At 57.0% G+C, this 15,974-nt stretch overlaps 1 protein-coding gene across 2 annotated transcripts in view; it reads left to right on the top strand.

Moving 5' to 3' along the window:
• OLFML2A (olfactomedin like 2A) overlaps positions 1-15,721 on the top strand; it is a 33,263-nt gene extending 17,542 nt beyond the window's left edge. Inside the window, exons 2-8 of one of the 2 annotated variants that reach the window (XM_073314188.1) lie at positions 2,825-3,088; positions 4,713-4,820; positions 5,698-5,883; positions 6,441-6,705; positions 8,068-8,307; positions 8,827-9,015; positions 11,269-15,721. In XM_073314188.1, coding sequence (XP_073170289.1) covers positions 2,825-3,088; positions 4,713-4,820; positions 5,698-5,883; positions 6,441-6,705; positions 8,068-8,307; positions 8,827-9,015; positions 11,269-11,870 — 1,854 coding nt within the window. In that variant the 3' untranslated portion in view covers positions 11,871-15,721. The remainder of the gene's footprint in view (positions 1-2,824; positions 3,089-4,712; positions 4,821-5,697; positions 5,884-6,440; positions 6,706-8,067; positions 8,308-8,826; positions 9,016-11,268) is intronic. The other variant, XM_073314189.1, reaches the window with a different exon arrangement.
• The last annotated feature ends 253 nt before the right edge of the window (positions 15,722-15,974 follow it).

Consider the following 15,974-nt stretch of genomic DNA (forward strand, 5'->3'; position numbering starts at 1 on the left):
ATAATTAACAGGTGACAAATACTGAACGTCCATTTCCTAAAGCAAATTACAGACAGGGAACTGGGAGTAATGAGAGTCTGACTGGATCTCTCCAAGGGCAGTAATATCCCCTAATGTCTCTAAAGCACCTGCTAACTCCCAAACCTCCCGAGTGCTTTACAAATCATATAGAATGGCAGACTGCAAACTGGAATCACTTCACCCACCACTGAAATGCAACCACTTCTGGGGTGAAGCATAGCAGCTGTTCAGCAGTGCACAGTACGACACTATAGTTTAGGAGAGGAAGTGATGAGGAATATTGTTTCCAATTGAAATAGCAGGGGGAAATCAGAGAGACAGTGTCTTACTCAAATTGGAAATCTGGCCAAAAAGTACTCTGAGATCTTCACTGAACAGAATCAGTCAGGACCTTGGCTGGAAGCAGTATGATCTTCGACTTCCTGCCTTAAACGGTAGCATGAAGCTGTTTGCTCTCAAACAGGAGCTGATTTCCATCCCAGTGGTGGTTGCATTTTAGTGGCAAATAAACCGTTTCCTGTGTATAGTTTATATTGGTTTAAGTTTGTCAAGGGCTTTGGAATCATTCGATATGAAAGGTGCGATAGAAGCGGAAAATCAGTATCCTTATATATGGGAATTCAGACTCTTTCTGCACATGCTGCCCAGTTAGCTAAATCCTAGAGTAGGCTAGCAAAAGCTTCACAGAAGTAGGTCAAATAAACGCTAACCATAAACCGCACACATAGCCACAAGGGGTGGTGCTGTGTGGTTTTAACGCCTGTGACCCATGGAACTGGGACACGGGGGCAGGTGGATTTCCCTCTCCGGGTCAGAGATGATGTGCCATGTTGTCAGCCAGGCTAGGCAGACAGAGGGCCACATCTTGTGAGATCCAGGGCATCAAAGGAGATTAAAGGTCCTTGCTTTAGATCACGGTGTGTGGGAATCGTCTCTACCACAGCTGCACACGTGCCCGGGATTACGCTGTGAGACATGACGTCCACTGGCATACAAACGAGAGGGGAACATGGCCGCAGCCTTGCCCCATCCCCCAGCTAGCGAAGCAGAGTTGGCCAAAGCAAGGCCTTCAGAGCCCTACATGCAGCCAAGGGCCACCCACCGGCTGTGGTTGTAGGGTAAGGACAAGCTGCCAAAGGCAGGAGTTCACCGCTGTGCAGCGCAGCTCAGCCATGGCTGAGAGACACAGGCAGGCTCTGGGGAGAGGGCATTGGCCTCTGATTCAGAAGGGGACGTACATTTATATGCCAATAGGTACAGCACTTGAACTGCTGGGAAGCCCTCGGGGTGCCAGTCTGAGCCCCCCATTCCTGCTGGCCTGGTGCACAAGGGGCTCCTTCCTGGGAGATGACAAGACCTTTGTGCCCTAGAGCAGTGCTTCTCAAGTGTCCTGGCCCGATGACCCTCTCGGTGGCTTTTCTGAGCAGTATAAATGAGCTGCTTCCGCTGCGTGTGGGTTCCTTCCTGGGGCTTGGGTTAGGGGTGCTGGGCAGCAGCCCACGTGCTTTTGCAGGGGATGCTTTGTAAACACATTAATTGCTGCTGCTATTAGTCCCTCGTAAATTAAACCAAGCAGCTGCCAATGGCGGCCGTGAGCGGAGGGTGACCTGTGCTGGGCAGGAGGGCAGATGAGACGATCCGCTGGGGACCCTTCTGTCCTTACGCGCCTTCCTCTCCTCTTCTAGCTTTCTGAGCTCGCCCAGCAGTTGTCCGGGCACTGCTTGGGGCATTCGAAACACCCCCAGCAGAGGAGATGGGGGAGGGGAAGTAACCATTGACTCCTTGCTCAGAGCCTCTCAGCGGCTTATTTGCCAGTCTCCTAGGCTGGAGCCTCCAGGCAGGGACTCGGTCTTTGTGTCTTGCACAGAGCTCAGCAGCAATAGTGAATAATGCCAGCTCACTCCTTAGCTCTGAGCAGCTGCCTAGGAACGAGTCCTCTCCGCCCTGCCCAAGGCGGCTGTCGCTGACTGACCGGGCATCGGCCACCTCCCTAGGCCCAGGGCTAGGGAACATTCAGGGCTAAGGCTGGGGTTCTGTTGGAGCCTAAGGGACTGCTGTGCCCAGACTGGGAGTTAGGCCACTTTGAAAATCCCTGTTCCTCATGCCCAGCCAGGCGCCCTGGTATCAGTCAGAGGAGGAAGGCCCAGGATGGTGTCAGCAGGGGAAGGAGAGGTGCAAGCTCCTTTGTGCTCCCCTGCCCCCCAACCTATCGGCGTTTAACAAATACAAGGAAAGGGGTTGAGCTGAGCCGGCGAGAGTAATGAACAGGCTCCCTGACCCCGGGAACATGCTGCAACAGAGTAAGCATTCCCATGAAACCCGCCTCCCAGAGAAGCCACCTGGGAAAGGAGGCTGTCTACCCCAGGGCTAACCTGGGCCCTGGAATGGACCCATGGGGTGGCCAGTCCGTTAGCTCAGGCTGTAGAGATCATACCTGAGCTCTAGATTAGCCAGGGTCCATCCCCGGCGGTGGCCGAGAGGGTGGTTATGGCAACTATCCCAGCAGGGGCTTTGGCCCTTTGTTTGTGCTTGTGGTTGGGGTCCTTAGGACTCCACGTTGGTGCACCAGTGAGCAGAGGCTTTCCTGGGGGAGTCCCAGCAGGGGTCACAAGGGATATGCAGGGCACCTGGCTGGCAAGTGGCTCTTTGGTGGAAGGTGAACCCCGAAGAGCTTGGGATGCCGGCAGGAATTCCTTCCTGACCCCTCCCCCCATGTCCCACATGCACCCCAGAGCCTAAGACGTGACCCAGGACAGGCCAAGTCCCACCTGTCCTTACACGCCTGCTTCTTGCCCTTCCCCAGGTGTTTGGTGACATGGACCAAGTGCGGATGACGTCCGAGGGCTCTGACTGCCGCTGCAAGTGCATCCTGCGGCCTCTCGGCAAGGATGCCTGCAGCCGCATCAAGGATGGCAGCATGCGGGCGGAGGATTTCTACACGGTGGAGACGGTGAGCTCGGGGACAGACTGCAAGTGCTCCTGCACGGCCCCACCCTCCTCGCTCAGCCCCTGCGAGAACGAGTGGAGGATGGAGAAGCTGAAGAAGCAGGCACCAGAGCTCTTCAAGGTACCTGGGGCTTAGGCAGGTCTTGCACATCAGCCTCTGCCTGGAGCCGCTGCTGGCTGCCAGGCTGGCCTCCGCCCCGCCACCTCCCTGGCAGCAGGAGGAGCACGGGCCGCTCCCACGCGCTGACCTGGGTCCCTGAACGCTATGGTCGGCCCTGGGTGCATGGAACCCCCATGACACATGAGCTGCACCCCCTCCCTTGCACCAGGCGTTTCACCCTCGGGACCCCAGCACCAGAGTCTGGTTCCAGGGCTCCTGCTCTTGAGGCTCATGCAGTGCCCTGGTGGGAAACGGACATTTCTTAAGAGGGCCAAATCCTGGGGGCTGGAAAGAAGAGAGACCGACTCCCGATCCCAGCCAGACCCATCATGGGCTGATCGCATCCGCAGCACGGCACAAAGGGCCCTTCACAGCCCAGCCCCACTGGGGCAAATGTCAGACAGGAAGGGCTGGGCATTGTGGCATCCGTGAGGTCTGGGGTGAGGGAGGGAGCGCCGGCAGCTGGCAGTGACTCCACGGCACAGGAATCCCTGCTCCCCAGAGACGAGACAGCAGGTTCTCCCAGCAGCGCTGACTCCCTGACAAGAGCAGATCTGTGCTGGGGCCTGCAGGCTTCCCCGGGAGGCCGCGGCTCTAGTGACCCTTGTGCGTGAGAGACAGAGCAGGGTCGAGAGCTTCTGGTGGCTAAATGTCACCAGCTAACAATAGGCAGTGTGTGCCCTGCTCGCTCCCTCCACGCAGCTGTGCAGGCTGCCGGCTCGGCACGCCGGGCTCCACGTCGAAGGGGTCGGCCCTCAGAGCTGGGGAAGGGGCGGCCGGGGAGGAGCATGGGCTGCTCTGCACCCCATGGGCAAGGTCTGACAGACCAAGGCCAAAGTGGGTCCAGGCCATAGGCATCTGTTGCCAGCAGTGACAAGAGGATCACTCAATGAGGGTATGAGTCACCCTGGACAGTTTCCAGGCCTGGGCTCACCCCCACCCAAGGATACATTTCACCTTCAACACTTCCAGCTCCAACTGCAGGGCACACGACTGATCTCAGCTCCCAGCAGGCCGAGGTACTATAGACTCATCGGAGTTAGAGACAGCAAAGACCTCTTAGGAGCAGTGCCCGTGGTGTCCCCTCCCTCTATCATTCCTCAGCCCACGTTTCCCCTTAAGTCCTTAAGCCTCGGCTCTGTAACAATCTGGGGCCCTTTCCCTGGAAGTGTGTGTATGTGGGCAGGGTGGGGGCACAGGGAGAGACAGAAAAGTGGCATGAAATTAAAATCAGTTTGGGATTATTGGTAGTGAGAAATCCCAGAGGATATTGTAGCTGGGCATCATTCTCTCTGCATGGGTTCCTGCACCAGGTTCACATTCTACACTGCATCTCAGCCCCACAAAGCTGCTGCCTATCTATTTTGCATCTGTGGCATTGTGTGCTGGGACCGTAGCAGTCCCATGGTGCTCCCAACACTGAGTCCTGTTGCATTATGTCGTTCGGGTTGCTCTGCCCACTCGTGTGATTTTGGTCTGCAGGAAGCCACACTGAATTTTCCTTCATTCTGGGGTCCCTGTTTACTGCAGCCCCCATTGTCCCCTGCTGCTCTTGGAATTCAGCTTCAAGGTTTTTCCTTCACAGCTCCAGTCCATGGTTGACCTGCTGGAGGGAACACTGTACAGCATGGATTTGATGAAGGTCCATTCATACATCAACAAGGTGGTCTCCCAAATGAATACTCTGGAGGAGGTAAGAGTGGCCCCCTTGCACTGCAGTTTCTGAGCCATCCCAGAGCAAAGCAGCCAGATGAGCAAACACAAAAGCCAGCACCTGCTTCTGCTGCCCAGCCGCCACTCTACCATGGAATACAGAGACTGCAAGCTAGCAGGAAATGAGCTCTGATAACTGCCTTCCTCCTGTCTTCTGGCTGGGGATGGAAACATCCACTGAGGCCATGAGAACTACTCCTCGGGCCAGTTCCTTACCTCCCCCCCACTACCATGGCCCATGGGGGGCACTGCACAAACAGAGGGGGAAATGTGGGTCCTGCCCCAGAGCTCACAGTGAAACTGACACAAACATAGCCAAGGGCGGGGGAAGGGATAGGCTCTAGGGTAAGGATCCAGGTGGAGGTTGTGCTCTGCCTGGTCAATTGCACAGGCTGGGGGCTATTATGGGTGTCGGGCAGGAGTGACTATGAGCAGGGAGTAGGAGAAAGGAATCTCCTACGTAGAGATCCTTCAGCTGCCTGCAGAAGTGATGCTTCCCAAGTCACTGCCACGCATCGCTGAGAGGGTTAGCTGCGCTGGATCCCTCTCCCAGCTGAGAGGCTGTTTGCGTTGGGCTCTGGGCGCTGGGACTTGAGCAGGACAGTACTTCCCTGTCCAGCCCATTCCCAGCCCCCTTCCAGAGCTGGGAATACAACCCAGGAGTCGTAGCTCCCAGCCCCACCTGCCCCAGCCAGTAGACAATGTTGTCATCCCCAGGAAGCGGGATAGGTTTCCTCCTTCCTTCATGCCCTTGCTTTGTAGAGAAACATGAAGCCTTTTGCCTGAACCGAAGGACGATGGAGGCCCTATCAGGTCTCAGCTACTCATGCCCTGTTTCCTTCCCGCCTCTTGCTCAGACCATCAAGACCAACCTGAGCAGGGAGAATGACTTCATGAAGGAGAGCGTCGTTCACCTGACCAACCAGATGAAGCGCTATGAGAACTACTCTGACATCATGATCAGCATCAAGAAAGAGATCTCCAACCTGGGCTACCAGCTGCTGCAGAAGGACGCTGCCGCTGTCCCTGAGAGCAAGGCCCAGGTACCTTCCTGCCCCCCTCACCACACACACACTCTCAGGCACCAGCCTGGTCCCCTCGGCGCTGGCCCGCAGAGCTGAGGGGGCTGCAGGCTGGGCGGAGTGCGGGCCGGGAGGAGGTGCTGCGTTGCCGTGCAGTGACAGCCTGGCTGCCCACAGCGGGAACCTGTGCTAAATGATTAACTCCCTTTGGCCCATTGATAGAGTCAGTCAGGGCCCGCCAAGCCTGGATATGGGCCAAGCCCAGCGTGCAGTAGGCCTGTTACATACTCTGGTCTCCTTTCCATCCTGTCTTAGCTGCCCTGGCGCTGCCATCTTGCAGGTGTCCTCTGTTCTGTTCAGAATTCATCCCGTGCCCATCACCATGGTTTCTGAGCCCCTGGCTTGGTGCACAGAGTGTCCAGAGCAGGGCTCCTGCTGGCTGCGCTGCCTGGAGCCCCTCTCTCTGCAGCAGGAGCTTTGTGATCCCAAGCCATCGGCCCCACTCGGTGCAAGAGCTGGCCAGACACAGCATCACTGCTGCCCACAGAGGTGCCTTTGAACCTGGCTCTGTCTCCTAGGACACGGCCGGGGGCAAAGGCAAGGAGGCGAGCAAGTACCCCAGCGCCCGCAAGAGCCTGGGGGACAAGGCAGCTGTGAGAGTCCCCAAGGCAAAGCTGCCAAAAATGGAGAAGCCCAAGAAGGAGAGCATGAGGGTCAGACCGGGCGCATCGCAGCCCACCCCCAAGCCCAGGCCCTCCGGCCACCAGCAAACGGTGATCCGGGGCATCACCTACTACAAGGCTGCCAAGCAAGAGGAGGCCGAGGGCCTGGTCAGCAACCGAGGTAAGTGCCCAGGCCCCTTGGAGTGGGCACAAGCACCACGACAGGCCCAGCATGGCATGTGGTTGAGAGGACAGGACTGTCCGCTGGCCGGGGAAGCCAGAGGGTGTTCCTGGGACACCCTGGCAGCCCATCCTTGAGGAGCCTCAGACCCTTCCCCAACATTTCGCCAGGTTACCCCCCCTTCAGAGCCACCTGCATGGTCCCCCACTCCCGTGAGCACCCGGCCCCGTCTGCCCCCCACCCGCACATCCCTGCTGGGCCTGGGCTGCATACTGCTCCCAGCTCTCTCCTGTGGGGCAGGGAAGTGCAGGGGGCCAGGCGCTCAGCGTTTATCTCTTGGGACTTGGCTTAAAGGCCTGGTCTTAGGGCACAGGAGAACGTGAGCTGCAGCATTTGGGCACATCACAAAACCACCTCAGTGACCGAGACTGGCACAGGGTCTTCTCAAGGGGGGCCCAGGGATGGGATAACAGGGGCTGCAGGTCTGTACTGAGGGGCAACAGCAGAGCTCAGTGTGTGCGTGTGTGAGGAGCCCAGGGTTGGCATAACAGGGGCAGCAGAACAAGACCAAAATGCATCCGAAAAGCTGTGGGGAGCGACCCTACATTTAGTGGCATAAAAGGTTGAAAAGCGAATCCCACATTCAGCTGCTGGGAAGTTTCCTGGCCTCCAGCCTCTGGGTAAATCTGTTCCCTGCGCACTGATCCTGTCCCCGACTGCGCTACATTCCCTGCTCCTCTCTCAAACACCGTGTTTGCACACTCAGTGGCGCGAGTGAGGGATTTCAGAGGGCAGCTGCCCCCATTTTTACACAGCTCCCGGGGCGGGCCCAGCTCTTCTCTGAGCCCCACAGTGTTTTCCTGGAGCTGGGGCAGTTGGTTTAGTTTCACAAAGAAGGTAGAAAAGAGGGAGCATTTGGTTAAATGCTGCAGAAATCCAACCTGGGGAGCCCAGGCCCTGCATCTGGGTTCCCCTGCCCTCCTGCCTTGCCTCGGCACCCCCACCCCCCAGTGTGCTGTGGAAGCAAGGCAGCGGGGGCCTCAGGCGGGAACAGCCATCCTGCAGATGTAGGGGAGAGGCAGGACTCCCTCCGCTCAGCTCCCCAGCGGGGTGGGACATGGGCTCCCTCGGAGGGGGTGGGATGGGGTGGGCAAGGGAGGGAGTCAGATGCTCAGCACAGGAAGAAGAGTAGGGACTGGGGGTGGGGTGGAGGAGGGGGGAGACAGACTCCCCGCAGTCCTGGCCTGTTCCTCAGCACAGCTCCCGGCCCACCCTCCTGGCACTCCTTGCCAGACAGTGCCAAGCCAAGGGAAGGGAATGGCAGGAAAGGAACGGCAGGAAGGGCTCTGCTTCTTTCCTCAGAAAGCCCCGGGAAGGGGAGTCCTTGGATGGACCGGCCGGAGGAGAGAAACCCTGAGTCTTACGCTGCTGCAGAGGCCCAGGGGAGAGTCGGCGAGCAGGTGGAGACCACCTCTGCCCACTCCACCCGGGCCCCCAGCACCACCCGGGCCCCCAGCACCACTACCCAGAGCCCACCAGTCACCGTCCTCTCCATGGGGGACAATGCTGAAGGCACCGAGGGGCTGGAAGCGCCTAACCAAGGTGGGTTGGGGGCACCGCACAAGTCCCTCAGGTGGGTATGTAGGGCCAGGCCCAAACTGCAGCTGGGGGACTTGCTCTGTGGACATGCCACAACTGGCGAGCAGCTGAGTGGGCCCTGGTGAGCCTGCTGGAGCTGTGGTCCCTCTGAGGTGGGGCTGAGGGGCCCTGGGAAGGCAGGGGGTAGGCAGGGAAGCCACCCGTGCTGTACCTGCCCTGTGGCTAGAGGGGCTCGGTCCCTGGGGCAGCCGGACGGCACGAAATCCAGGCACAAGGTGAGGAGAAGGCAGCATCTCTGGACTTGCGGGGGCGGGGGGGGCTCCTAGAAGCAGATGTTTTGAAACTCTGTCTGGGCCTTTGAAACAAGCCGGCAGGCAGGATAAAAGTGGGGGAGCCCCTCCCAGGGTAGGGAAAGGCCTTTTTGCGGGGTGGGCCTGATTGGCTGCTCTGGGCGCGGGCTGGGGGAGCAGGGCACAGCCTGCTCCCGCGGAGACTGGCAGTTAGCGCCTCTTGTTGGCTCAGCAGTGAAAGAGGTGCAGTGTGAGGGCACCATCAAGTCTGTGGAGCCCCCCGTGGAACACCACAGCTACGGGCGTAACGAGGGGGCGTGGATGAAGGACCCCGCGGCCAGAGACGACAGGATCTACGTCACCAATTACTACTATGGCAACAACCTGGTGGAGTTCAGGAGCCTCGACAACTTTAAGCAAGGTGAGATGCTCTGGGGGGCGCCGGCCGTGGGCTCCCCCACACTCCGCCCCAGAGTCACAGGGAATGACGTGCCCAGGTAGCCTGGCTGCCCCAGTTATTCAGCAAGTTGGGGATGGGTTTGTTTTGTGGGGGTGGGGGATATCCTCTGGAGGTAGGCTGTGATTACGGGATTCCCACTTGGTTCTTAGAGCCCGGCGGTCACTCCAGTTTTATTCTGGTAGCGCCCAGAGGCCCCAGCTGAGTTCAGGGCCCCGCTGCGTTAGGTGCTGCACAAACCAGAGTGAGAGGCTGACCCCGCCCCAAAGAGCTCACAGCCAAGGGAGTGAGGGTGGGCAGAGCTACAGAGAGGAGAAAGGACTTGCACGAGGTCATCCAGCAAGCCAGGGACAGGGCTGGGGCTAGAGCTCCTGGCTCCCAGACCCATGCCCCAGCCACTCGACACAGCTGCTCAACAGGTCACATGGTGCTGTTTCTGTCTCCTGACTGGATGAGTATAACTACTAATGGCATGAGACTGGTGGCTGGTGACTCTGCATGTGAAGTCCCCTGAAAGCCCCCATGTGAGGGCAGCTGCAGGGAGCACACACAATGGGGCAAGGCTGGGTTGCAGTGAATTCATGGAGCACCTCTAATGACCATCGGAGAATGGCTGACACTCTTCCCTCACCCCCTGCTCGGGAGGGGCAGGAGTTGGCTGGGAAAGTCGGGGGTGAGCTGGGAGCCAGGCATTGCTGGGCAGAGGGGAGCTATCCTCACTTACCCTGGCTGTTCCCAAACTGCAAATGGTCTGTGGTCGGGCTCAGCAATAAGACTCACGCAGCAGAGAGCGCATCTGGAAACATTAATTGTGCCCAGCGTATCGGATTCCTCTTCCCACTGATGGCGTCTGGATTGCTGCCACTCGACAGACCCCGCGTCCCCAGAGCTGCATTTGCATGTCAAGGCAGACACCGAAATGTTTTTCCCATACAGCAGATGAAACCAGCTTAGAGAAGCTGAGCAGGGTGACTGTTCAGCACAACCGCGCTGTTAGCGGCACAGGAAGGTCAGAGCGGCCAGGAGCCGTACACACGGTCTACATGTTGAAACAAGATAAAAGAGAGACTGGTGCTTTCAAAAGTTCGGGGCTTGGACAGCGCCTGTGAGACTGGAGCAGCGCCTGGGTGATCAGGCAGGTCCTGGCACCTGCACGTCGGGTTACACAAGTTCACTTGGCTGGGGAGAACGTCCCAGGAATGAGGCCTGGATGCTGCAGGCATGCAGAGAAACGGGGCTGATTTCCCAGGGCTGGAAAGTGAGAAGCAGCTCCCATCCCATTGCAGGGCTGCAGTAGGAGCCGTACAAATGGGACTCAGTCTGAGCCCCACATCTGCCCCAAACTGAACCTGGAGCTTTCATCAGCCCAGGTCAACTCAGGGAGAGACTCACGGTTGTGGCTCTTTAGCTCACCTTGTGACCCCTAAGGAAACCCCACCTTCCGTCCCTGTTATCCATCCCCCACCTATCCTGGGGCTTCTCTGAGCCCAGCCTCCAGACCTGTCCATGTTCATCCAGCACAGATGTGGCCCAGGATGAGCAACACCAACAGACCCAGACTCTTTTCTGACCCTGCCCAGGGCCAGAGTCAGTAGCCAGAGGGAATCTCTCCCATTAGGACCATGAGAATCGCCATCCTGGGTCAGAGCAGGGGCCATCTGCCCAGGAGGTATCTCCTTTGCGCCAGGCAGCGAGTGATGAGTCTGCCTGTAGCAGGACTTACCGCCCGTATCAATGCTGCATGGCTCACAACCCTGAACACGAGGTTCTTCCGGCTTGAACAGAAGCTGGTTTATTCCCTTCCCAAGGTTAGTGCCTATTCGGCATGCTGGAACTTGGCCGGCGGGTTTATGGGCTTTGGTTTATAGAATACTCTGGGTCTGGAACTGCCTCGGTGAAAGTAGTTTGCTCTTCCTAGAATCCTCTTCTAGTCACCTTCTGCTCAGCAACAATAGCTAGTCATGTCCTCAGCCCCAGCTTCCATTTCTGCCTCCCGGCTCTACCCAGGCAGGACTGGTGCTCACAGAAGCATGTAGACACGTGAGTGCAGCTTGGCACCTCAGGCCCCTCTGGTAGGAGCAGTCAGCTGGCAGTGCAGAAGATGAGTGTGCAGAAGGGGGATGTGGGGGAGGAAACATGGCCAGTGGGAGGTAAGGATCCATTCCTGGCTCAGGTGCCTAGTCTTTGTTCCTTAAAGAACTTTCACTTTCACCACAGGTCGTTGGAGCAACCTGTACAAGCTCCCTTACAACTGGATCGGGACCGGCCATGTGGTCTACCAGGGAGCGTTTTACTACAACCGCGCCTTCACCAAGAACATCATCAAGTACGACCTGAAGCAGCGCTTCGTGGCTGCCTGGGCCCTGCTGCCCAACGTGATGTACGAGGACACCACGCCCTGGAAGTGGAGGGGCCACTCAGACATCGACTTTGCAGTCGACGAGAGCGGGCTGTGGGTCATTTACCCTGCAGTGGACTATGACTACTCCCAGCTGGAGGTGATCGTCCTGAGCAAGCTGGACCCCAGTGACCTCTCCGTGAAGAGGGAGACCACCTGGAAGACAGGCCTCAAGCGCAACTCCTATGGGAACTGCTTCATCGTCTGTGGCATCCTGTATGCCGTGGATGTGTACAGCCAGAGGGATGGGCAGATCTCCTATGCCTACGACACCCACACAGGCACTGAGGCCAACCTCAAGCTGCCCTTCCTCAACGAGTACTCCTTCACCACGCAGATTGACTACAACCCCAAGGAGAAGGTCCTCTATGCCTGGGACAACGGCCACCAGGTGACCTACAGACTGCACTTTGTGGTCTGAGCAGCGGGCCCTGTGTCTCGGCGTAGGTTGGGCCTACAACATCAAGCACTTTTAGCTGTGTGTCCAGGGGCAAGGCGCCTCCATGTGCCTTACACCACTTCTGCACTTGGGCTGCAAACAAATCCACACACTTGCGCACCCCCTGCCACGGACCTCTAACTGCCTTTGTGAGTCAGTCGTTGCCGGAAAACAGGCAAACTGGCCTGGTGCAGCCAGGCCTTGGCCAGGATCAGTGCCTTGCAGGAGAAGACCTCTGTGCTGCCCCAGCACCCAATCCAAAGAGCTCTCTAACTAGGGTGACCAGATGTCCTGGTTTTATAGGGACAGTCCCGATTTTCGGGCCTTTTTTCTTATATGGGTACCTATTACCCCCAACACTCTGTCCTGATTTTTCATACTTGCTGTCTGGTCACCCTATCTCCAACCAGCCAAATCCCATTCCCCTCCTAAGATCAGCCTTAGCCCCTCTCCCTGGATCCTCCAGAGCCAGGTGGTAGCTGGGGGAAGGTGCAAATGGGATCTCTCCCTAGGTTTCTAACACCAGCCATTTGCTCAGCATCTTGGGCTCAGCTTTCCACCCTTCTTGTCTAAGTCCAGTGCTAAAGTATTGTGCATGCAGATTTTACATGGTGGGTAGAGGTAACAGGGACGTCATTTCTCTACGTTCCAGCCCTAGCTTGGAGGCAGGGGGAAGAATTTCCCGTACACCATCCACCAGAAGTACAGTCATTGGTGGTATTAATTCACTCAGTCCCCACAAAGCATTGGACCCATTCTCCTCCATCACCAACCCATGGCTTTAAGCCCTTTTCATTCAGTGGTCAGCATGTTTCAGCCTCCTAGATTCATTCCTGAAAGCCATCTTGGCATTTGCTGAAATGGCTTGTCTCATGCAACCAAACCTAAACGGCTAGGAGACCTCTTTCTGTAAGCCCTGGTGCTGACATCAGGGACTAGGAACTTTGCTGGGAACTGGGTGCCCATGAATTTCCAGGCTGGTCCACATAAGGCAAGGTCTTATTTAAAGTATCAGCCATCCGGCCACTGATCTGTACTCTGCATTGTCTCCTGTAAATAGCGACACCCCCCCCCATGTATTCCTGTACAAAGCTGTAGCTTATGGTGCCAAGTGCCAGGTTTTTGAGTGTTGTTGCTCCCTTCTCCACATCTGTCCACTGCCCAAGCCAGTGTGGGGTGAGCAGAGCTCTCACTGCATGTAAATGTGGAAGGGACTGAGCTATTTCTGAGCGCCCAGCGGGAGGGAGGGGTTTCCTCTGGCTCTGCACTGCAATTGTCACCCCAGGGGTTTGACCATCTTGGGTTGCTAGCAGGAATTAGGATCCTTTTCCTTTATTCCCCTTTCTGCTGCCAGTCACTTTGTTACGTTCACAGGGTGACCAGCACCTGCTACAGCCCACCAAGCAGAAATGCAGGCACCAGGTCTCAGAGGGACTTGGTGACACGGGCATCATGCCCCAGGCCCAGAGAACTTGCCATGGAGCCCACACAGTGCCCACTCTGCCCAGAGCCTGTCTGCTACCTTCAAGATATTTAATGTGCATAAAATTTGCAACATCAGCATTCTTCGTAGCAGAACATCCCCTGCGGTCCCACTGTTTCCCTTCCCCTTACAGGTTCTAAGTCTTGGTTGCCTTCCCTCTATCCTGTCTGAGAATGGCTAGATCCATGGTCTACTCCAGAGCCCACCAACAGCTGGTGCTCAGCCCCTGGTGACATGGCTGCCTGCAGTAGAGATCCAAAGGGGAATGAAAGACACAGCAGCCAACTAGATGAATTCAGCTACAGGAGCAGAAGAATCTCTCAAAGCTAGAGACTAGCTCAAACCAGCTGTCCCAGCACTTCACCCAGCAAGCAGACTGGCAGCGCCCACAACCAATTTAGCTTCCTGGCAGCATTCCCTCCTCAGAACTCACTGTCACCGGCCCAGGGCAGAACACTTTGCTAAGGGTGTGTAAGAGCTGGCTTTGCCAAACTGGCCTTTCGTGGGTATTGCATACAGCACTGCTCCCTGCCCCTCTGCCGGAGCCCACGCCGAGTGCCCCTGCCCAGCACCATCATGCACTCCCCAGGGACAGTGGTCGAGAGAATATTTTTAGGTCTGTGTATCTGCCTTGTAACATAACTCAGCGAGAAGGAGGGAGCAGCACCACATGCCCAGCCAGTCCCCCACGGCCCCGGCAAGCGCTGTGTGCTTTGGGCCATCTGTGTGATCCCCGATGGCTGGGTGTCCATGGGATAAGCTTGGTGCCAATGTGGCCTTCCCCACAACAAAGTGCAGTAAGCAGACATTGCTACTGTGTTCGATAGCAATTTGCAAGCACGAGAGGCTGGTCCACTCTGTGCCATAAGCCCAGGGGGCCAGCACAGCCCGGGCTCCAGGACCATCAGGTATTTCCCACACCCAGGCCCAGGCTCACCAGCAGGGTCCAGACAGACGTTCGAATTCTGAGTTGGGTGCTACATTTTTTTTTCTAGCTCAAGGGAAGGTTATCAAGCCAAAGCTGGCTGAGGCAAGAAGGGCAGACATTGGCACTGACTCCCAGCTCCTAAAGCACTATTAGCCTGTGACACAGATGGCTTTGATCTTGCCTGGGGCTGGCCCATTACTAACACAGAGGTTTGCACAGCAATGCCTTTCCCGAGGGGAAGGTTCACTGCGCTTCCCAGCATGGAGCACGGGCTGTTTTCCTTTGCTCGCCATTGCAAAGAGCGGAGTGTGGTTTGTAATCTCTCTGCTCTCCCTGGCACAGCCTGAGTTCACAGCCTATGCCTGATTCTCCAGCTGAGCGGAGTGGGAGCATCACCAGGCACTCGGACAATCTCTGAGAGTTTTGCCCGAGCCCTGCTAAACTCTCCCCCATTCTGGGCGTCCCCAGGACATCTGGGTGGGGCAGATGCTGCCAGGTCTCCTGGTCCCACTGCTGGAGTCAGTCAACAGCAGAGCCTCGGGCAGCTCTTGTCAGCCACAAGCTTCCCCGCCCCCGATGTCCCTGAGCAGCTCTGTCCCCAGGAAGGTGGAGGCTGGGGAGAGCGGCTCTTGCCTCACACACCGAAGTGCTGGAGAAGGCCGTGAGGAGGAAGAGGGGTGTCAGGGGTGCTGGTTGAATAGGGAGGCTGCTCAGAGCTCAGGGCTGCAATCACACCTAAGCTCTCCTGTGCTGAGCACTAGAGGCAGGTGACCTCCACAATTCTGGGGTGTGCAACACCCCTTCCAATACCCCCTTGCACCTCTCAATGGGAAGAGTTTTTCCAGCAGCTCTTCCAGCCAGGCTGCTCCTGGAGTCCCACGGCAACCCCATTGGGACCACCGTCAAAATGCATTTCCTTGAATGTTGTAGCTGCCCAGGCGTACAAATGCCTTAGTGTGCCACTTACAGGTGCCGCAAATCGGCCTTACCCTAATGCCCCAAGGGCAGGGGTTTGAGAGCGCTCTGGCAAGAGGGGTTTATTTGGGTTACTTAGTCCCGGCATAAGCAGCAACCATCAACTGCTAGTTTAGAAGATGTGATGAAGCCATCTCTGCTTTCTGCAGCTCTTTAGCTTACCACTGACATGCACTCAGGGCAGCAACCCAGAACCCTCTCACCTGGCAAATGAAGGCTCTCCATTGCTGGCTGTGCTGGGTGTGAACTCCACTTAGATTAATGATGCCTGGAAAAGGAATAAGGCTGCAAATGGCAAGCCGTGTGTGTTGTTCAGATGGCGTTTGCTGCGTTCACAGGCTCCCAGCCGTTGAGGGAGGGGTCTGTGGCTAGAAGCAGGGAGTGCTTGGCTTGATTTCCAGTCATTCTTAGAAGTGAACCATAATAAAAAAATAACAGGATGAAAAACCCAATTTTTGTCTGTCATTTCACCAGGAGCTCTGGTCTGGGGACCCACCACACTACTGGCATGTCCTGGTCAGTGCTGGCCTGGCCTGGCCTTGCCAAAGACAAGCTCTGCAGCTGAACAACGGGAGTCAAATTCTGTTGATAAGAGCTCCCTGCAGCGGCATGGGTTCTTGGAGCACAGACTCTGATCCACTGGGGAGCCCTGTGCCCCTGGGGCCCAGCTACATTCTGCCCCTGAAGAGTTGTGCAGTCC

Source organism: Lepidochelys kempii, chromosome 16, assembly GCF_965140265.1.
Source record: "Lepidochelys kempii isolate rLepKem1 chromosome 16, rLepKem1.hap2, whole genome shotgun sequence".
Lineage (NCBI taxonomy): Eukaryota > Metazoa > Chordata > Testudines > Cheloniidae > Lepidochelys > Lepidochelys kempii.